Source organism: Scyliorhinus torazame, chromosome 8 (genome assembly GCF_047496885.1).
Source record: "Scyliorhinus torazame isolate Kashiwa2021f chromosome 8, sScyTor2.1, whole genome shotgun sequence".
Lineage (NCBI taxonomy): Eukaryota > Metazoa > Chordata > Chondrichthyes > Carcharhiniformes > Scyliorhinidae > Scyliorhinus > Scyliorhinus torazame.
The window spans coordinates 136,395,156-136,418,716 of record NC_092714.1 but is presented as its reverse complement, the minus strand read 5'-3'; the positions used below and the strand labels follow the sequence as shown (position 1 = coordinate 136,418,716).

The following is a 23,561-nucleotide window of genomic DNA, read 5'->3' as shown; positions in this document are numbered from 1 at the left end:
TAAGGTTATCCCACCTCTGCAAAATAGTTCCCACCCACCAGACTTGCATAATTTAGTGGATGGAGCGAGGCCTAATCATGGGCTATCTGGATTCCCAGATAACAAAAGTTAGACCTGGCAAAGTGAAAAGGCAACATCCCCAGGTTGACTCCCTTCCCTGGGAGATTCACGAGAAGATATTTGCTCTTTTCCAGATTCAACTTTCCAGATTCTTGATATCATCACCATGGCCCTCAGGCTGGACCCCCTACAGGACTTCTCCTCCATTCTAACCCCTCCCCTTCCCACCACCGCCTCACCTTCTCCGCATTTGTCACCTAATAGGTGTGCAGCAGATTTGGTAAAACCAACCCCCCTTTCTGCCTCTGCAGCAGACCCTCTTCACTCTAGGTACCTTCCTCACCCATATAAATTCTGAGATCGTTGCATCCAGTTTCTGGAAAAAGGCCTTTGGTATGAAGATCGGGAGGTTCTGGAATACAAACAGGAACCTTGCCAGAACATTTTACCACCTGGACCCTCCCCGCCGGTGTCAGGTGTAATGTATCCCATCTCCTAAAGTCCTCCTTAACCTTCTCATCAATTTTGTTAGGTTCCATTTGTGCATCGTCGCCCACTCCCCATCACCTGAACCCCCAAATACCTAAACCTGTCCCTAGCAATCTTCTTGGCTCCCGACCCGCTGCATTCACCAGAAACACCTCACTCGTTCCAACATTCAGCTTATAGCCCAAGAAGGCCCCAAAGCTCTCTAGTATGCCCATAATTCCATCCCCCCTCCTCTCCAATGGGTCCGATACGAACAGCAGCAGGTCGTCTGCGTACAGCGACACCCAGTCTTCCCTATTCCCCCTAACAATTCCCTGCCACTCTACTGACCCCCTAAGGGCCATCGCCAAGGATCTATCGCCAGTGCAAACAGCAGCAACAACAGCGGACAACCCTGCTTCGTTCCCCTGTACAACCCGAAGCTCCGTGAACTCATCTCATTTATCCGTACACTCGCCACCGGGGCTACGTACAGTAGACATAAAACATACAGTGCAGAAGGAGGCCATTCGGCCCATCGAGTCTGCACCGACCCACTTAAGCCCTCACTTCCACCCTATCTACCCAATAACCCCTCCTAACCTTTTTTGGTCACTAAGGGCATTTTATCATGGCCAATCCACCTAACCTGCACGTCTTTGGACCGTGGGAGGAAACCAGAGCACCCGGAGGAAACCCACGCAGACATGGGGAGAACGTGCAGACTCCGCACAGACAGTGAGCCAGCGGGGAATCGAACCTGGGATCCTGGCGCTGTGAAGTCACAGTGCTACCCACTGTGCTACCGTGCTGCCCACTCATGCCACAAACGTCGGCCGAAACCCAAACCTTCACAATACTCAAACAGATACCACCACTCCACCCGGTTGAAAGCCTTCTCCGTGCCATAGAGACCACTACCTTTGGTACCATCCCTTCGATGGGGTCATGATCAGATTTAATAACCTCCTAATGTTACTGGAAAATTGCCTGCCCTTCACAAAATCCGTTTGGTCCTCTGCAACCACCTTGGAACACATCCTTCCATCCTCCCCACCACTAACTTCGCCAACATTTTCACATCTGTGTTTAACAATGATATGGGCCTCTATGACCCACCCTCCAACGGGTCCTTCCACTTCTTCAGGATTAGCGTGATCGCGCCTGGGTCAGTGTCTTCGGCAACTCCCCCTTCTCCAGCGCCTCGCTAAACATCCCCAATAGATGCGGTGCCAGCTCCGTCACAAACTCCTTCTAAAACTCGGCCGGGTAACCATCCGGTCGGGCATTCCCAGACTTCATCCCTTTTATGCTATCCATCACCTCTCTCAACCCTAACGCCACTCCAGTGCCTGCCTCCTCTCCTCATCCAGCCTTGGGAATTCCAGCTCATCCAAAAACCACCCCATGTCACCCTCCTCGCCACCTCAATCGGCCCGATATCACTTCTGGTAATACTCCCTGAACGCCTCATTAAACTTTCCCGGCTCCAACACTACCACTCCCTTCCCTGTCCGTACTCTCAGGATTTCCCTGGATGCACCCTGACTCTGTTGTTGATAGACTAGCATACTGCTTGTCTTCTCTCTGTATTCATGTTGCACCTCTCGCCCTCCATAGCTGCCCCACTGCCCCGTAACTTCTTTCTCTCCGCCAACCCCTCCTTGGTGGGGGCACTCGAATATTTCCGGTCTACCTAGACTATCTCGTCCAACAACCGTCCATACTCCTTCCTCCTTCTCCTATCTCTGTGATCCTTGAACGAGATAACCTCCCCTCGAACCACCGCCTTCAATGCCTCCCAAAATGTGGCTGCAGATACCTCCCCATTCTGATTCAACTTCACATCGTCTCTGATCACCGACCGCACCTTCTCACAGAACCCCTTATCCTTCAAAAGCCCCAAATCTAACCTCCATCCTGGTCTCTGCTCCTGCCTCAACTAAACCTGACTTCCAGCCACTGCAGCGCATGGTCTGAGATCATGATTCCCGCATACCTCGCCCCCACCAACACCGCTCGGCTCACTACAAAAAAGTCAATTCTGGAGTATACCTTGTAACGTGCGAGGAGCAGGAGTACTCCCACTCCCTCGGGTTCCGAAACTTCCACAGATCTACCATTCCCATCCTTTCCAGAAACCCTCCCAGCTCCTTCACCATCCTCCACCTTCCCATTGACTTGGGGCTCGCCCTGTCCACCCTCGCGTCCAGCACGCAATTGAAATCACCCCCCATAATCAACTGATGCGTGTCCAGGTCTGAAATCGTTCCCAGCAACCCCTTCACAAACCTCACGTCGTCCCAATTCGGTGCATGAACGTTCACTTTTAAAAAATACATTCAGAGTACCCAATTCATTTTTTCCAATTAAGAGGCAATTTAGCATGGCCAATCCACCTACCCTGCACACCTTTGGGTTTTGGGGGTGAAATTCACACGAACAGTGACCCAGGGCCGGGATCGAACCTGGGACCTCGGTGCCGTGAGGCAGAAATGCTAATCACTGCACCACTGTGCTGCCCACATAAATGTTCACTAACACCACCAACGTCCCCTCCCAACACCCCAGTCACTATCACATATGCCCCCCAGGCTTTACACTTCCTTGGCACCTACAAACCTTGTCCTTTTGCTCAGCAGGATGGCCCACCCACCGCAACTTCGAATGAAATACCTGAACCACCCATCCCTTTCTCAACCTAACCTGTCTCCTGGAGAAAGACCATCCCCGCCTTCAAGCTCCTCAAGTGCGCGAAGACCCCAGACCTCGTCACCGGCCCCTTCAGTACCTGTACATTCCATGTTACGAACCTTACCGGAGGCTTGCACCTCCATTCCCTTCTACTGTTCGCCATCCTCCCCTTCCATTCCTGCCCCCTTTAATTTCGCCCTAAAGCGGGCCCATCCAAGATGGCCCCCTTCTCCGTCCGTGACCCCATTCCTACGCCAGCACTGCCACGTCCCACCCGAGAATTAAAACCCCCACACCTCCGATCCCCACACTACCCACATCTTCCAAACTCTGTTGTTCCAACTCCTCCGTCTCCCATCAACATTCCTTTCTCCCCCAGTTTATGGTCTCTAATTAAGTCATTGGCATCCTCTGTGGTTTCAGAATAGTACTTCCATCCTTCAAAAGTCACCCTCAGTCTTGCCGGGTACATCTGCCTTCGGTTTAGAATCGCTTTGGCGTTGTTGAACACGGCGCGCCTTTTCGCCAGCTCCGCTCCAATGTCCTGATAGATTCCCCTTCCACTTGCAGTTCGGCGTCTTCCGGGCCCAAAACATGATCTTCTCCTCAAACTTATGGAGCCTCACAATCACCACCCACGGTGGCTCCCCAGCTCTTGGCTTCTGCCTTAGGGACCTGTGTGCCTTATCCAGCAACCCCGACAGGGACCATGATTCCACAAATGCAAGCACCATGAGAATAGGAGTTGGTGCTGCTTTTAGCCATGGCCTTGTAGTTCAGTGACTCGTCGGGTCCACACCCACAGTCCAATATGAATGCACATTCAAGGGTTCGCCCAGCTCTCTCTCATGGCCTTCACCTTGTCCAGAACTGCTCGGCAGAATCCTCGAGACGTATCTCGTGGCACCCGCGCCTTCCACACCCTCAAGCAAGCCAATGGTATGCAGATCCTGCCTTCTGGATCTGTTCTGCTCCTCTATCTTTGCTCTTTTTTTTAAAAAATAAAATTTTTATTAAAGGTTTTCATAAAATATCAATAACAAAATGAGAAAGAAAAAAGAACCCAACAGGGTTAAGTACAAAATACAATCTAAAAAAGCAACCCCCCAAACTCCTCCCCCCCCCCTGTACATAAATAATAAATTAACATTAACACCCTGACTTAACACAACAGGTGTATACACCCCCTCAGACCCTCCAGTGTAAATAACATAAACAAAAATAAAGTAAACTCCCCCCCCCCGCCCCCAACACCCCGCCGAGCTGCTGCTGCCATTGACTAATGTCTATCATTCTGCCAGAAAGTCTAAGAACGGATGCCACCGCCTAAAGAACCCTTGTACCGACCCTCTCAAGGCAAATTTCACCCTCTCCAATTTAATGAACCCTGCCATATCGCTGATCCAGGATTCCACGCTTGGGGGCCTCGCATCTTTCCACTGAAGGAGAATCCTTCGCCGGGCTACCAGAGACGCAAAGGCCAGAACTCCGGCCTCTTTCGCCTCCTGCACTCCCGGCTCCTCTGCCACCCCAAATATTGATGTGGAGATGCCGGCGTTGGACTGGGGTGAGCACAGTACGAAGTCTTACAACACCAGGTTAAAGTCCAACAGGTTTGTTTCGATGTCACTAGCTTTCGGAGCGCTGCTCCTTCCTCAGGTGAATGAAGAGGTCTGTTCCAGAAACACATATATAGACAGATTCAAAGATGCCAAACAATGCTTGGAATGCGAGCATTAGCAGGTGAGTAAATCTTTACAGATCCAGAGATGGGGTAACCCCAGGTTAAAGAGGTGTGAATTGTATCAAGCCAGGACAGTTGGTAGGATTTCGCAGGCCAGGTGGTGGGGGATGAATGTAATGCGACATGAATCCCAGGTCCCGGTTGAGGCCGCACTCATGTGTGCGGAACTTGGCTATAAGTTTCTGCTCGGCGATTCTGCGTTGTCGCGCGTCCTGAAGGCCGCCTTGGAGAACGCTTACCCGGAGATCAGAGGCTGAATGCCCTTGACTGCTGAAGTGTTCCCCGACTGGAAGGGAACATTCCTGCCTGGTGATTGTTGCGCGATGGCCGTTCATTCGTTGTCGCAGCGTCTGCATGGTCTCGCCAATGTACCACGCTTCCGGACATCCTTTCCTGCAGCGTATGAGGTAGACAACATTGGCCGAGTCGCACGAGTATGTACCGCGTACCTGGTGGGTTGTGTTCTCACGTGTAATAGTGGTATCCATGTCGATGATCTGGCACGTCTTGCAGAGATTGCCATGGCAGGGTTGTGTGGTGTCGTGGTCACTGTTCTGAAGACTGGGTAGTTTGCTGCAAACAATGGTTCGTTTGAGGTTGCGCAGTTGTTTGAGGGCAAGTAGTGGGGGTGTGGGGATGACCTTGGCAAGATGTTCATCGTCATCAATGACGTGTTGAAGGCTGTGAAGAAGATGACGTAGTTTCTCCGCTCCGGGGAAGTACTGGACGACGAAGGGTATTCTGTCGGTTGTGTCCCATGTTTGTCTTCTGAGGAGGTCGGTCCGGTTTTTCGCTGTGGCGTGTTGGAACTGTCGCTCGATGAGTCGAGTGCCATATCCCGTTCGTACGAGGGCATCTTTCAACGTCTGTAGATGTCTGTTACGCTCCTCCTCGTCTGAGCAGATCCTGTGTATACGGAGCGCTTGTCCATAGGGGATGGCTTCTTTAATGTGTTTAGGGTGGAAGCTGGAGAAGTGGAGCATCATGAGGTTATCCGTGGGTTTGCGGTAAAGCGAAGTGCTGAGGTGACCGTCCTTGATGGAGACGAGTGTGTCCAAGAATGCAATTGATTTTGGAGAGTAGTCCATGGTGAGTCTCATGGTTGGATGGAACTTATTAATGTCATCGTGTAGTCGTTTCAGTGATTCTTCGCCGTGGGTCCAAAGGAAAAAAATGTCATCGATGTATCTGGTGTATAACGTCGGTTGAAGGTCCTGTGCGGTGAGTAGGTCCTGTTCAAACTTGTGCATGAAGATGTTGGCGTATTGGGGTGCGAATTTGGTCCCCATGGCTGTTCTGTGCGTCTGGATGAAGAACTTGTTGTCGAAGGTGAAGACATTGTGATCCAGAATGAAGCGGATGAGTTGCAGAATTGCGTCTGGAGATTGGCAGTTGTCGGTGTTGAGTACTGAGGCTGTTGCAGCAATGCCGTCGTCATGGGGGATGCTGGTGTAGAGTGCCGAGACGTCCATTGTGACGAGGAATGTTCCTGGTTCAACTGGTCCATGGGTGCTGAGTTTCTGTAGGAAGTCCGTCGTGTCGCGACAGAAGCTGGGTGTACCTTGTACGATGGGTTTCAAGATGCCCTCGATGTAGCCAGAGAGGTTCTCACACAGGGTCCCATTGCCTGAAACGATAGGGCGGCCTGGTGTGTTGGCCTTATGTATTTTCGGGAGGCAGGAGAGATCTCCAATGCGGGACACACATGGGACACAACCGACAGAATACCCTTCGTCGTCCAGTACTTCCCCGGAGTGGAGAAACTACGTCATCTTCTTCACAGCCTTCAACACGTCATTGATGACGATGAACATCTTGCCGAGGTCATCCCCTCACCCCCACTACTTGCCTTCAAACAACCGCGCAACCTCAAACAACCCTGCAGCAAACCACCCAGCCTTCAGAACAGTGACCACGACACCACACAACCCTGCCATGGCAATCTCTGCAAGACGTGCCAGATCATCGACATGGATACCACTATTACACGTGAGAACACCACCCACCAGGTACGCGATACATACTCGTGCGACTCGGCCAATGTTGTCTACCTCATACGCTGCAGGAAAGGATGTCCGGAAGCGTGGTACATTGGCGAGACCATGCAGACGCTGCGACAACGAATGAACGGCCATCGCACAACAATCACCAGGCAGGAATGTTCCCTTCCAGTCGGGGAACACTTCAGCAGTCAAGGGCATTCAGCCTCTGATCTCCGGGTAAGCGTTCTCCAAGGTGGCCTTCAGGACGCGCGACAACGCAGAATCGCCGAGCAGAAACATATAGCCAAGTTCCGCACACATGAGTGCAGCCTCAACCGGGACCTGGGATTCATGTCGCATTACATTCATCCCCCACCATCTGGCCTGCGAAATCCTACCAACTGTCCTGGCTTGATACAATTCACACCTCTTTAACCTGGGGTTACCCCATCTCTGGATCTGTAAAGATTTAATCACCTGCTAATGCTCGCATTCCAAGCATTGTTTGGCATCTTTGAATCTGTCTATATATGTGTTTCTGGAACAGACCTCTTCATTCACCTGAGGAAGGAGCAGCGCTCCGAAAGCTAGTGACACGAAACAAACCTGTTGGACTTTAACCTGGTGTTGTAAGACTTCGTACCGGACCCCAAATATTGCGAGCCCCCAGCCCGGTCTGACCCTGGATCCTACCATCCTCGACACCGTCCTCGCTACGCCCTTCCAAGGTTCCTCCAGTTCTTCCTGGGCGAACCGGTGGTTCCTCTGTAATGGGGTCCACGCCGAGGCCCCAACTTCCCCCTATGCCGCCTCCACTGCCCCCAAATTTTGAGGGCCGCCACCACCACCGGGCTCGTGGTATACCTCCCTGGAGGGAGCGGCAGCGGCGCCGTTGCCAGCGCCCCCAAACTCGTGCCCACACAGGACGCCGTCTCCAGCCTCTTCCATGCAGCCCCCTCCCCCTCCATCACCCACTTGCACACCATCGTCGCATTGGCGGCCCAGTAGTACCCACAGAGGTTGGGCAGCGCCAGCCCCCCCCTATCTCTACTCCGCTCCAGGAACACCCTTCTCACCCTCGGATTCCCTCGCGCCCATACAAACCCCATTATACTCCTGTTAACCCGCCTGAAAAAAGCCTTTGGGATAAACACGGGGAGGCACTGGAACAGGAACAAAAACCTTGGGAGCACTGTCATTTTGATTGACTGCACCCTACCCTCCAAGGACAGCGGCAACGCGTCCCACCTCTTGAACTCCTCCTCCATTTGCTCCACCAGCCTTGTAAAATGAAGCCTATGCAGGGCCCCCCAGCTCCTGGCCACCTGGACCCCCAAATATCTGAAGCTCCTCTCCGCCCTTTTTAGTGGGAGCTCGCCAATCCCCCTCTCCTGGTCCCCTAGCTGAACTACGAACAGCTCGCTCTTCCCCATATTGAGCTTGTACCCCGAAAAGTCCCCGAACTCCCTAAGGATCCTCATTACCTCTGGCATTCCTCCCACCGGGTCCGCCACATACAGCAGCAGGTCGTCCGCATAAAGCGACACCCTATGCTCCTCCCCACCCCGCACCAACCCCCTCCAGTTCCTCGACTCTCTCAGTGCCATAGCCAGGAGTTCAATCGCCAGTGCGAAGAGCAGGGGGGACAGGGGGGACCCCTGTCTCGTCCCTCGGTGCAACCAAAAGTACTCGGACCTCCTCCTATTTGTGGCCACACTCGCCATCGGGACCTCATAAAACAGCCTAACCCACCTGACAAACCCCTCTCCAAACCCGAACCTCTTCAGCACCTCCCACAGGTACCCCACTCTACCCTATCGAAGGCTTTCTCAGCGTCCATCGCCACCACTATCTCCGCCTCCCCCTCCCACGCCGGCATCATGATAACGTTCAAAAGCCTCCGCACATTCGCGTTCAACTGTCTCCCCTTCACAAACCCCATCTTGTCTTCATGGATGATCTGCGGCACACAATCCTCAATCCTCGTGGCTAAGACCTTTGCCAGCACCTTGGCATCTACATTTAGCAAGGAAATCGGTCTGTAAGACCCACATTGCAGGGGATCCTTGTCCCGCTTCAGGATCAAGGAGATCAGTGCCCGGGACATCGTCGGGGGTAAAGCCCCCCCGTCCCTTGCCTCATGAAAGGCCCTAACTAACAGCGGGCCCAACAGGTCCATATATTTTTTATAGAACTCGACCGGGAAACAGTCCAAAGGTGCCTTCCCCACCTGCATGCTTCCTATCCCTTTGATCAGCTCCTCCGGCCCTATCGGGGCCCCCAGTCCCTCTTCCACCTTTGGAAACCTCAATTGGTCAGGGAAACGGCCCATCCCTCCTTCCTCCCGTGGGGGCTCGGATCGGTACAATTCCTCGTAGAAGTCCCTGAAGACCCCATTGATGCCAACTCCACTCCGCACCACGCTCCCTCCCCGGTCCTTAACTCCCCCGATCTCCCTAGCTGCGTCCTGCTTCCGAAGCTGATGCGCCAGCATCCGGCTTGCCTTTTCCCCATACTCGTAGACCGCCCCCTGGGCCTTCCTCCACTGCACCTCCGCCTTCCTGGTGGTCACCAGGTTGAATTTGGCCTGGAGGCTGCGCCTCTTCCTCAACAATCCTTCCTCAGGCTCTTCCGCATACCTCCTGTCTACCCTCACCATCCCCCCCACCAGCCTCTCCCTCTCCCCCCCGCTCCCTCCGCTCCTCTTGTGGGCCCAGCTCTCCCCTCACCACCGCGTTCAGTGCCTCCCATACCATCCCCACTCGGACCTCCCCGTTGTCGTTGGTCTCCAAGTACATCTCCATACTTCCTCGGACCCGCTCGCTCACCTCCTCGTCCGCCAACAGCCCCACCTCCAAGTGCCACAGCGGGCGCTAGTCCCTCTCCTCCCCCATCTCCAAGTCCACACAATGCGGGGCGTGGTCCGAAATGGCTATTGCCGAATACTCGGTATCCTCTACTCTCGCTATCAGCGCCCTACTCAAAATGAAAAAGTCGATTCGAGAATAAGCCTTATGGACATGTGAGAAGAATGAAAATTCCCTAGCCCCCGGCCTTGCAAATCTCCAAGGGTCCACCCCTCCCATTTGGTCCATAAATCCCCTCAACACTCGAGCCGCCGCCGGCTTCCTACCCGTCCTAGACCTGGAGCAATCCAGTGCCGGATCCAACACCGTGTTAAAGTCTCCCCCCATTATCAGGCTCCCCACTTCCAAGTCTGGGATCCGACCCAACATACGCCGCATAAAACCCGCATCTTCCCAGTTCGGAGCATACACATTGACCAGTACCACCCTCTCTCCCTGCAACTTACCACTTACCATTATGTACCTACCGCCATTATCTGCCACAATGCTCGACGCCTCAAACGACACCTTCTTTCCCACCAAGATCGCCACCCCTCGATTTTTGGCATCTAGCCCCGAGTTAAACACCTGACCTACCCACCCTTTCCTCAGAAATACCTGGTCTGCCACCTTCAGGTGTGTCTCCTGGAGCATAACAACATCCGCCTTGAGCCACTTCAGGTGCGCGAACACGCGGGCCCGCTTAACCGGCCCATTCAGTCGCCTTACATTCCAGGTTATCAGCCAGATCAGGGGGCTACCTGCCCCCCTCCCCCGCCGACTAGCCATGACCCCTCCTTGGCCAGCCACGCGCCCGCACCCTCCACCCGGCCCGTTCCCCACAGCGGAATACCCCCGTCTCGACCCCCCCCCACTCGCTCCAGCTCCTCCTTGACCTTAGCAGCAGCAACTCGATCACACCACCCCCCCACCACCCCCCCCCGGAACCCCCAACCCCCCCAAACAAAAAATAGGCATAACATATCCACCGCAGTCCCCCTTCGGCTCCTCCCATTGTATGGCACACCCTCCTCTCCCGCTCCCCATCCACAGGCTCTCCCCTTCACCCTCCGTTCTAAGCGCGGGACACAATCCTTGCTTCCCCGCCCCGGCCCCGCCCCCGCCCCCCCCCAGTCTTCGGCGCGGGAAAGAAGCCCACACTCTCCACCTACCAGGCCCCGCCACCAACCAAAACAGTGCCCAAACCGCCCCATCCACCCTCCCCAACCCGAAAGAGAAAAACACAGAGAAAAAGAAACCCAAAACAATGCAAAGGCCCCCCCCCGAACAAAAAGTAGGCATAACATATCCACCGCTGTCCCCAATCGCCCATCCCGACCCTCAGTCTGTGTCCAGCTTCTCGGCCTGAACAAAGGCCCACGCCTCCTCTGGAGACTCAAAATAATGGTGCCGGTCCTTGTAGGTAACCCACAGTCGCGCTGGCTGCAACATGCCAAACTTCACCCCCTTCCTGTGCAGCACTGCCTTCGCTCGATTGTACCCGGCCCTCCTCTTCGCCACCTCCGCACTCCAGTCCTGGTATATCCGAACCTCCGCGTTCTCCCACCTGCTGCTCCTCTCCTTCTTGCCCCACCTGAGCACACACTCCCATCGACGAACCGATGGAACCGCACCAGCACCGCCCGCGGAGGCTCGTTAGCTTTGGGCCTCCTCGCCAACACTCTATGGGCCCCTTCCAGCTCCAGGGGCCCCTGGACGGACCCCGCTCCCATCAGCGAGTTCAACATGGTGACCACATAGGCCCCCACGTCCGGCCCCTCCAGCCCCTCCGGGAGGCCCAGAATCCGCAGATTCCTCCGCCTCGACCGATTCTCCATCTCCTCGAACCGCTCCTGCCATTTCTTGTGGAGCGCCTCGTGCGCCTCCACCTTTACCGCCAGGCCTAAGATCTCGTCCTCATTGTCAGAGATCTTTTGTCGAGCCTCTCGGATCGCCACCCCCTAGGCCGTCTGGGTCTCCAGCAGCTTATCAATAGAAGCCTTCATCGGCTCTAGCAGGTCCGTTTTAATCTCTCTGAGGCAGCGCTGGATACCCTCCTGTTGCTCCTCCGCCCACTGCCTCCACGCTGCCTGGTCTCCGCCCGCCACCATTTTGTCCTTCTTCCCTCCCTTCTTCGGGTCCACCACCACCTTTTTTGTCGCCCCGCTCCTAGTTAAAGCCATATACTGACGGGGAGCTATTATTAACTCCTTCCCACACCGGGAAACGTCGGAAAAGTGCCCTTGGGGGCCCTGAAACGAGCCCAAAAGTCTGTTTTTGCGGGAGCTGCCGAATGTGTGACTTAGCTCCGCATAGCCGCAACCGGAAGTCTCGAGAGGGAATCCTTTTGGCAGTGTTCGCTTCACCAATCTGCCCCAAAAAGTCTGTGGAAACTCCTGAAAAAGGTCTGAGAGTCTGTTCCAGATGGGAGCTGCCGAATGCGCGACCTACTCCTCCATGGCCGCCACCAGAAGCCTCGGCCCCGCTTCTTCAGTGGCCTTGGTAGATCTTTTCACAGTTGTTCCCTCTGCTGCTAGAATTCACCTTTAATAAAGGCCCTCAAGTCAGCTTGCAGCCTTTAAGCTTGCCCTTCCCCCGCCTGCAAGCTGGAAGAGGCCCCTTTCTCCCCTGCAGCTACAGCCAAATCTTTTACTGTTTCTGCCGGGTCTGGTAACCAAGAGGCATACCATTCCTGGGGGACACTGTCGGGGGAATGTTGCAGTCTTTTTCCCACACCGGGAAATGTCAAACAAATGCCATTGGGGGCCCTGTAAAGAGCCCAAAAGTCCGTTCCAAGCGGGAGCTACCGAACATGCGACCTAGCTCTGCATAGCCGCACCCGGAAGTCTCTATCTTTGCTCTTAATGACTTGCCCTACATCCTCCTCCAATGCTACCCCCTGATCGCCATGGTCGGACATCACCTTGTCCATCTCCCGAATCTGCGACCCCTGTGCCTCCAATCTCTCCATCGATCCTTTCAAGGATGCAAACGCACCTTCAATGGTCTTTGACCGATCTTCCTGCATCTCCTTTCATTTCTGGCAGAACTCCTCTCTAATGAATGCCATCAGCTGCTCCATCTGGAGTTTTCCACCTTGCGACAATCCTTCTCCCTCCGCCATCTTCCCAATTGCTGTTGCGCTACAAGTCTCCTCCAGTTCCTTGGCCAGATCTTTAGCCTTCTTCTGCCGGGTTTGATAACCAGCAGACATGCCACTCCCAGGGAGAACTTCTCCTCCACACCTTCACCTACACTTTCATGTCCGCTTTCGGGTGATAAGAGTCAACACCTTCGAGCCGGAGCTGCCCTGTGTGTGATCACTCACTCCGTGGCCACCACAGAATCTCGACTCGTTTTTTATTTTGCTACAGGATCACATTGCATGCAGTAACTGAGGTGACCATCACCGAAATGCTGATGGGAGGAACACTTTTTACCCGCCTTGGCATGATCTTCCCAGACATAAGTGTGAAAGTACGCCACAACCAGGAGCAGCAAGGGCGTTGCCACATTCAATATTAACCGTCCAGGCCCATTGTACCAGGTGACTCGGTGTTTGTTCAAAAATTTGCTGATGGTGCCCAGTGGAACCCCGGCGTCATCCTCCGCCGAACAGAGCCGTTTTCTTGCCAGGTGCAACCCAAAGTCGGATCATGCGAAAGCATCTAGGTCGCATTCGGTCTAGGCGATTTGTGACGATTACTTCGGAAAATTCCTCATTCTCGGAAACTTATTCCTGAACACATTTGCTCCTTGTCAGGCCACAGCGGAGCCCCAAGAGAGTCAAGACACGACATGACTGAGGTCGTCGACTCCGACTCGGAGATGGAAACAGAAGGAGCCTCCTTCAGAGTTGCAGCCTCAGGCAGTGCAGCCACAGCAATGTTTGTATCGGAAGAGGCGGTAGCCGGCAAAAGAGCCTGGTGCTCTCCTTCGCCATGGTCTTAAGAGTATTCTTCAGACTTTAGGGGGGGGGTGGGGATTATATAACCCGCACGGGTTTGTGTGCTGGGAATGATTAACTACTCCGTGGGCCTTGCAGAATAAAGTACCCCTGATAAGGGGGCAGGGGACCTCTAACGATATATAGCTATGTATAAATAGTCAGCCAGTAAGGTACTGACTCTATACTGACTGTATATGATAGTAGTTGTAAAATAAAGCAAAATTTTGTTTCTACGAACTTGATGTGGACTTTTCATGACCTTATCAAACGCAGCAAATTTATCTCCCAATCAACTTCATTAAAATAGAATTATGTGGTCATTATTACATCGCTCTTGCTATGCGTAAGTTGGCTGCAGTGTTTCCTAAATTGCAACTGGCTAAACGTCAATGACTTGAAAGACACATGGAATATACAGTACAGGAACAGGCCATTCAGCCCACATGGTCCATGCTGGCCCTTATGCTCTGTGCTATATAAAAGCAAATTCTTTATATCGCTTTGGATATTACTCATCAAACTCCAAATTCTGTTTTACTTCTCTTCTCATTTCAGAGGTGCTCTTTATGCAGGAGGAAAGGTGCTTCTGTTGGGTGTGAAGTGAAAAGCTGCAGAAGATCCTATCATTATCCATGTGCCATAGATGACAACGCAGCAGCGTTACCAAATGAAGATAGGGGTACTTACAGGTTGTTATTTTATTTTTTTACAACATCTGAAAATGGTATCTTTATTCTTTAACTGAACATAATTTAGACCTGAAATCGATGAGAGGTAAATCAGTTTGTTTTCAGGTTGGTCCTCAAGCCAAACGTTCTTGTAAAATTGCAATAGGATCACATGACAATTGTATTTCTATGATTCGGAACTCTCATTGGATTTGGGCTTATTGTCACATGTACTGAGGTATAGTGAAAAGTATTGTTCTGCATACAGTCCTTAGGACATACGATAAATACACAATGTAAATGCATAGAGGGACTTCCAGTGACGGCATGAAAAGGTGGAAGCCGCATGCTGGGTGGCTCCTGTTCGAGGCTCGGTTTTTCGGAATTTAATGCCCGGTTCCAGGAGCAGTTGTTGGATGAACACCTGCAGGAAGACAGTTAGGAAGGAGGGGGATGTTGAAAAACCAGAAAAAAAAACTAATTGGAAGAAGGGGACAAGCAAAGGTTTGGCATCGAGTGAGCAGGTCAGCCCAGCAGCAGGAAAGATGGAGACTGGGTCGCTGGGTGGGGCCGCGCCCTTCACAGTGGAGAAGATGACCGAGGTGATGGCCGGGGAGTTTGAAAAACAGTTTGCCAAGCACATGGAGATGATGAGGAAAGAGGTGATGCAGCAATGAAAGTATTGGTGGAGAAGGCGATAGCCCCGGTGAAGGTGGGTGTGTCGAAGATATTGGCCGAGGTGCGGGAGCAAACCAGTGAGGCTTGGCCAACCACACTCTTCATGTTCTGGGCCTGCCTCATACCTGCCAGGCACTGGGCGGCCCCTTTTGAGGCCATGTCCAGGGTTGTGGGAGTGAAGGTGGAGCCATGACCAAAAGTGGCAGTCTTTGGGTCTCAGACCAGCCAGAATCCTTCATGGGGAGGGGGTGCCACGCCCTAGCTTTTTCCTCCCTGATCACCTGCTGGAGAACCGTTACCATGAGACTCAATTATTCCAACACACTTGTGGCTTCTCTCCCACATTCTACTATTCATAATCTTGAGGTTATCTAAAGCTCAGTTGCCCTTGTCTTCACTCAGTAAATCACCAACAACCCTGTGCTAACTGACTTACACTGGCTCCCAGTCAAATCCCCAAATCCTCCAAGGTATCTGTGCTCCTCAATTTCTGGCCTCTTGTACAGAGCCAATTGTTATTGCTCCACCATTGGAGGCCGGGCTTTCAGTTGCCTCAGTTCTGAGGTCTGCAATATCCTTCCACAAGATCACATAAAGAACACAGCAAATGGGAGGCGAGACAATAAGGCTAGTGAACTTGCTTTACCACCCAACAGTTAGATGGCATTCTAGAGTGTAGGACCTTGGATGTTCTTCTGACTGGCCGTGCGATTATGAGATTACTGGGAGATTTTGCACCCCCCCCCCCCCCCCCCCCCTCCCCCTGCCCCACCAAGAAACGGAAGAATTTTCAGTTGCAGACATACACATTGAACTTGGGTATACTTTTATATGCTATTATCACGGAAGATCGTTATCTTGCACGGTGGCACAGTGGCTAGCAGTGCTGCCTCACAGCTCCAGCATCCCAGGTCCAATTCCGGCATCGGGTGACTGTGTGGAGTTTGTACTTTCTCCCAGTGTCTGTGTGACCTTCCTCCGGGTGCTCCGGTTTCCTCCCACAGTCCAAAGATGTGCAGTTTAGGTGGATTGGCCACCCGAAATTGCACCTTCAGTGTCCAAAAGGTTAGGTCGGGTTATTGGGTTACAAGGATAGGATGGAAGCCTGGGCTTAAGTAGGGTGCTCTTTTCAAGGGCTGATGCAGACCCAATGGGCCAAATGGCCTCCTTCTGCACTGTAAACTCTATGAACAGGATCATGGCTGATTTAGAGGGTCAACTCCACTTTTCCTGCCTGCTCCCCATAACCCTCAATTTTCAGAGACACCAAATATTTGTCCATCACAGCCTTAAATATGGTCTTCAATGGAGCATCCACATTCGTCTGGGATAGAGAATTCATAGATTCACAACACATTTGAGTAAAGAAATTCCTCATTATTGTCCTTAATGATCGACCCTTTATCCTGAGGCCACGTCCCTGTGTTCTGTGGAAACAACCTCTGTCTACCCGTCAAGTCCCTTCAAAATCTTTTGTTTCAATGAGACCACCTCTTATTCTTATAAACTCCAGAAAATATAGGCATAATTTAATCAGCTTCTCGTCATTCAGACTACCTTCTCATGCCAACCTAGTAAACCTTTGCTATACTGCCCAATATTAGTATATCATTCCTCAAATGTGGAAACCAAAACTGCACATGTCATTCCAGGTGTAGTCTGACCAAAGTCCTGTATGATTGTAGCAAGACCTGTTGGTTCTTGTACTCCAATCCCCTTGCAATAAAGGACAACATGCCATTTGCATCCCTAATCGCTTGCTGTACCTGCATGCTAACATTTGTGTTCCTTGTATGAGTGCACAAGTCCCTCTGAGCATCAGGATTTACAAGTTTCAATCCTTTCGTAAAAAGTACTCTGCTTTTCTATTCTTATGACCAAAATGAACAATCTCACACTTCCCTCACATTATACCCTGTCTGACATCTTATCCACTCACTTAACGTGTCGACATCTCTTTGCAGCAAGTGTCCTCCTCATAACTTAAATTCTACTCCGCAAACGTGGATACATTACATTCTGTCTCTTTGTCTAAATCATTAATATAGATTGTAAATAGCTGAGGCCTTGGCATTGATCCTTGAAGCACTCTACTAGTTACAGCCTGCCAACTTGAGAATGCTCCATTTATCCCTGCTCTCTGCTTACTGTCCTTCAACCAATCCCCTATCCATGTTAACATATTACCCCAAATTACATGAGCCCTTATCTTATTTATTAACCTTTTGTGTGATACCTTATCAAATCCGTTTGGAAATACAGGTATACTACATCTACTGGTTCCCCTTTATCAACCCGACTAATTACATTCCCCCCCCAAAATAATACGTTTGTCAAACATGATTTCCATTTCGTAAAACCAGAGTGACATGACCTGATTATTCTAGGATTTCTCAAGTGCAATGAAGCTTCCTTAATAATAGATACGAGTACTTTTCTGATGACTGATGTCAGGCTAAGTTTCCCGCCCCCACCTCATTGAAAAGCAGTGTCACATTTGCTAACTTCCAATCTCCTAGGATCATTCCAGAATCTAGGGAATTTTGGGAATCATGGGCGTCATTCTCCGACCCCCCGCCGGGTCGGAGAATGGCCGTTGGCCGCCGTGAATCCCGCCCCCGCCCCCGCCGAAGTCTCCGCTCCCGGAGATTGGGCGGGGGCGGGAATCCAGCCGCGCCGGTTGGCGGGACCCCCCGCTGGATTCTCCGGCCCGGATGGGCCGAAGTCCCGCCCAGGAATTGCCTGTCCCGCCGACGTAAATCAAACCTGGTATTTACCGGCGGGACCAGGCAGCGTGGGCGGGGTCCTGGGGGGGGCGCGGGGCGATCTGACCCCGGGGGGTGCCCCCACGGTGGCCTGGCCCGCGATCGGGGCCCACCGATCCGCGGGCGGGCCTGTGCCGTGGGGGCACTCTTTCCCTTCCGCCTCCGCTACGGCCTCCACCATGGCGGAGGCGGAAGAGAATCTCCCCACTGCGCATGCGCGGGAAACTTTCGGCGGCCGCTGACGCTCCCGCGCATGCGCGGGGAAACTGACAGCGGCCGCTGACGCTCCCGCGCATGCGCCGCATTTCCGCGCCAGCTGGCGGGGCAACAAACGCCATTTCCGCCAGCTGGCGGGGCGGAAATCCCTCCGGCGTCGGCCTAGCCCCTCAATGTTGGGGCTAGGCCGCCAAAGATGCGGAGACTTCCGCACCTTTTTGCCGGCGCGATGCCCGTCTGATTTGCGCCGGCTTTGGCGCCAGTCGGCGGGCATCCCGCCGTTGGGGGAGAATTTCGCCCCATGTCTGCAACTCTCTGGGATGTAAGCCATCAGGTCCTGTGGATCTGTCAAATCTTAGTCCCTTTGGTTTCTCTAGCACCTCATCTCCATTAATTTCATAATTCTTTATAGCACCTTGGATTACCCTCTATTTCTGCTTTGTTACTTATGACACAAAATACTAGTTCAATGTCTTTGCCATTTCCTCATTCACCATGATAATTTCTCTTTTCTTTAGCTATTCTCTTGCCTACATACTTGTAAAATCCCTCAATTTATCTCTCAATTTATTTTCATATTCCTTGTTTCTTTTCATACTCCAATTTGGAATATGTCACTTTCTAACTTGAAATTGAATTATGATCAACAGTTCCCAGCAGATCTTTTATTGAGATAACCCTACCTCATTACATAATACTAGAACAAAGATATCTTTATCCCTAGTTGGTTCCACAATAAACTGCTCCAGGAAACTGTCACAGGAACACCTACAAACTCATCTTCCAGACTACATTTGCTAGTTTATACAAAAATTAAGTCCCCGCAATTATTACATTGCTTTTGTTACAATGTTCAATATGCAGGTGGACTGGGAAAATCAGGTTGGTAGTGGATCCCAAAAAATGGAATTTATGGAATGTCTAAGAGATGGTTCTTTGGAGCAGATTGTGACAAAGCCTACTAGGGAACAGGCAATTCTGGATTTGGTGATGTGTAATGAGGCAGACTTGATTAGGGAACTTAAGGTGAATAAACCCTTAGGGAGCAGTGACCATAATATGATAGAATTTGCCCTGCAGTTTGAGAGGGAGAAGCTGCAATCAGATGTAACAGTATTACAATTAAATAAGGGTAACTACAAAGACATGAGGGAGGAGCTGGCTAGTGTTGATTGGAGAAGGAGCCAAGCAGGGAAGACAGTGGACAGCAATGGCAGGAGTTTTGGGGGTTATTAGGGAGGCACAACAGAAATTCATCCCAAGGAGGAGGAAACATGCTAAGGGGAGGACAAGGCATCCATGGCTGACGAGGGGTGTCAAAGACAGCATAAAGGCTAAGGAAACAGCATACAAAATGGCGAGGATTAGTGGGAAACCAGAGGATTGGGAAGCCTTTAAAAGTGAGCAGAGGACAACTAAAAAAGCAATATGGGGGGAGAAGATGAAGTATGAGTGCAAGCTAGCTAGTAATATAAAGGAAGATAGGAAGAGATTTTTTCAATATATAAAAGGTAAGAGTGAGGCAAAAATAGACATTGGACCACTAGAAAATGTGGCTGGAGAAGTAATAATAGGAAACAAAGAAATGGCAGACGAACTGAATAGTTACTTTGCATCTGTCTTCACGGTGGAAGACACCAGTGGGATGCCAGAGCTCCAGGAGAACCAGTGGGCAGAGGTGAGTGCAGTGACCATTACTAAGGAGAAGGTTCTGGGGAAACTGAAAGGTCTGAAGGTGGATAAATCACCTGGACCGGATGGTCTACACCCCAGGGTCCTAAAAGAGATAGCTAAGGAAATTGTCAAGGCATTAGTGATGATCTTTCAGGAATCACTGGAGGCAGGAAGGGTCCCAGAGGACTGGAAGGTGGCTAATGTAACACCACTGTTTAAGAAGGGAGGGAGGCAGAAGATGGGAAATTATAGGCCGGTTAGCCTGACTTTGGTCATTGGTAAGATTTTAGAGTCTGTTATTAAAGATGAGATCGCAAAGCACTTGGAAGTGCATGGTAAAATAGGACCGAGTCAGCACGGCTTTGTCAAAGGGAGTTCGTGTCTGACAAATCTGTTAGAGTTCTTTGAGGAGGTAACAAGCAAGTTAGACAAAGGAGAATCAGTGGACGTGATTTATTTAGATTTCCAGAAGGCCTTTGACAAGGTGCCGCATAAGAGACTGTTAAATAAGTTAAAAGCCCATGGTGTTAAGGGTAAGATCCTGGCATGGATAGAGGATTGGCTGACTGGCAGAAGGCAGAGAGTGGGGATAAAGGGGTCTTTTTAAGATGGCAGCATGTGACTAGTGGTGTGCCTCAGGGGTCTGTGCGGACCACAACTTTTTACAATGTACATTAATGATCTGGAAGAAGGTACTGAAGGCACTGTTGCTAAGTTTGCAGATGGTACAAAGGTCTGCAGAGGGACAAGTAGTATTGAGGAAGGAAGGGGGCTGCAGAAGGACTTGGACAAGCTAGAAGAGTGGACAATGACTTGGCAAATGAAATACAATGTGGAAAAGTGTGAGGTTATGCACTTTGGAAGGAGGAATCTAGGCATAGACTATTTTCTAAATGGGGAAATGCTTAGGAAATCAGAAGCACAAAGGGACTTGGGAGACTTTGTTCATGATTCTCTTAAGCTTAATGTGCAGGTTCAGCCGGCAGTTAAGAAGGCAAATGCAATGTTAGCATTCACGTCAAGAGGGCTAGAATACAAGACCAGGGATGTACTTTGGAGGCTGTATAAGGCTCTGGTCAGACCACTTGGAGTATTGTGAGCAGTTTTGGGACCCATATCTAAGGAAGGATGTGCTGACCTTGGAAAGGGTCGAGAGGAGGTTCACAAGAATGATCCCTGGAATGAAGAACTTGTTGTATGAAGAATGTTTGAGGACTCTGGGTCTGTACTCGGAGTTTAGAAGGATGAGAGGGGATCTTATTGAAATGTACAAGATACTGTGAGGCCTGGATAGAGTGGACATGGAGAGGATGTTTCCACTTGTAGGAAACACTGGTAGGAAAAACTAGAACCAGAGGACACCATCTCAGATTAAAGGGACGATCCTTTAAAACAGAGATGAGGAGGAATTATTTCAGCCAGAGGTTGGTGAATCTGTGGAACTCTTTGCTGCAGAAGGCTGTGGAGGCCAATTAACTGAGTGTCTTTAAGGCAGATAGATCGGTTCTTGATTAATAAGGGGATCAGGGTTATGGGGAGAAGGCAGGAGAATGGGGGATGAGAAAAATATCAGCCATGATTGAATGATGGAGCAGACTCGATGGGCCAAGTGGCCTAATTCTGCTCCTATGTCTTATGGTTACACGGTCCAATAATTTGTTGTTTAATGCTCTGTCCCCAGATCTCTGCTCTCTTTCCTCCTTTTAAGACACTCCTTAAAATTTGCTCTTAGACCAAGCTTTTGGTCCCCTGACCTAATGGCCGGGATTCTCCTTTCCCACTGCTGCAGTTGGGAATTGAGATGGAAGATGGAGCATCAGCCAAAAAGTGGGATCGGCGGCAGGCAGCAAATCCATTCTAATTACCCTCTCCTTTGTCGCTAACCGTAGTGTGCAACCCGCCCTACAACTGTGAACATGCAAACTGCCGATTTGCATACATTTCAATGTGATTATCGGGCTGGAAGCCAATTCTCCCAACCATGTGGTGTACCCCAGTGGCATAGCCGACCTCCAACTCAGAAGTATTCGTCGTCAGGCGATTGGAGAGGCGAAGGCCACAACATTGGCCCCCTTCCTCTCCAGCACTCATCCATTACCTCTGGGGAAAATCCACTCATCCGGGTCCAAGTCACGTGGATCCTATGCACCACCTGAAATTGTATAAGACTCACCCTTGCGCAGAAGGAGGTTGTGTTCACTCGCCGTATTCGCACTAAAGACCCCATCCTATCTCTGCCCCCAACTCCTCCTCGCACTTCCGCTCGATGTTTTTCACGAAGGTTGTGCCCTGCTCTCCAAACCACCCATATATGTCCCCAATCCTACTATCACCCACTTCATCTGGGAGAAACATTTCTCCAAAAGCGTACACTCCGGTACCTGAGGGAATGAAGGCAGCTCCTTACACACAAGTCCTGCACCTGCCAATATCTGAACTCACTCCCCCATGGGAGCTTGAACTTCTCCTGCACTTCCTCTAGCCCAGCAAACTTGCCCTCCACAAACATGTCCCTGACCCTGAGGAGATGGACCTTCCATCAGGGAACAGTGGTAACCTGCCCAACCGACAAGGGACCATTTGTAAGCAGAGCAGTTTAACAACATGGACAGAGACAACAGTAACAAATCAAACACAAAAGTCCAAAAAGTCAGTCCTAGTGCAACAAAACAGTGTCCAACTCAAAACTCGCTGACACCCGGTGCAGCTTGAAAAGTTCACCAACAATCCAGAAAATGGCCATCCGGTGACATGGCAACGTCTAGAGGAATACCGCAGATAGACTCTCCAAAAGTCAGTAGAAAGGTAGCAAAATCCCAAAGTCTACTTCAACAGTCCAAGAGGCCAACCCCCGGAGCCTCCAGGAGCAGCAGCAGGCCACCATCGATTCACCTCGAGCTGCAGGCAGTGGGGCATGATCTTTACCGATACAGCGCCAAGTAGACCTTCCATTCTTGGCCTGAATCCAACCCCGGTCAGCCATCTCCAGCAGCAAATCTGCTCCTGCTCTCCTCCTCCCTCTCTCTCTCTCCTTCCTCCATGCAGCTCAACACTGGAAACAGTAGCAGCAACAGACACTGGAAACAGAGAGAGTGGCTGCACTCACTTCAAAAATTCTTCATGAGCATGAGCTTCTCCAATTGGGGGGGGGGGGGCGTCAGGTAGGGTTGAAGGGGCAGGTAGGGTTGGGGATTGGGGAAGCAAATACTGCAGCTTCACTTCCTCACATCATCTCAGCTCAAGCTGAAGCTTCCACCAGCACTGGAAACAGCAGCAAACTGAGCAACAGAGAGAGCAGCTGCAGCCAACAACTTGGGTATTTATCAGCCTGGCGTGTTTCCAAAAAGGGAATTGATCAATTCAATGTCCTAAATAATTTGAAACTTAAGCTTGCTTTAATATTCCTACCCCAGCACTTGTTTTTCCTAAGCTAGTTTTTCTGTGGCAACAGCTTTAAATGTAAGCAATTTCTGTGTCTGTAAAAGTCCTTGAGTATTGTTAAGGAATGGATTAAGAAACATTCCAATTAGATGTCGCATTGATCCAATAATTGGCACTGATATGTAAAGAGGCTACAGGTGGCCTTTGGAGCATGTGAGTGATGATCAGGTTTTGGTGCAATGTGTGTTGAAGGAAAAATACAGGTGTTTGGGAAAAGGAGCAGATCTTTTGACTCAACGACAGCCAGAGGCTAACAGTGGTAGCAGAGGATGGTTGCTCTGTAAATGAGAAGGGTTAAAAGACACTTTTCCAGGAAAAAAAAACATCAACTAAGGAGTGAGTGAGAAGGAAAAAAAAGAGAAAATATGGCTGAACC

The 23,561-nt window shown here is 51.1% G+C and overlaps 1 protein-coding gene across 3 annotated transcripts in view; it reads left to right on the top strand.

Annotated features, from left to right (window-relative positions):
• Nucleotides 1-23,561, top strand: part of LOC140428136 (uncharacterized) — a 162,951-nt gene that overhangs the window by 58,945 nt on the left and 80,445 nt on the right. For all 3 annotated transcript variants that reach the window (XM_072514239.1, XM_072514238.1, XM_072514242.1), the window contains exon 3: nt 14,299-14,432. In XM_072514239.1, the coding sequence (XP_072370340.1) occupies nt 14,299-14,432 (134 nt within the window). The remainder of the gene's footprint in view (nt 1-14,298; nt 14,433-23,561) is intronic.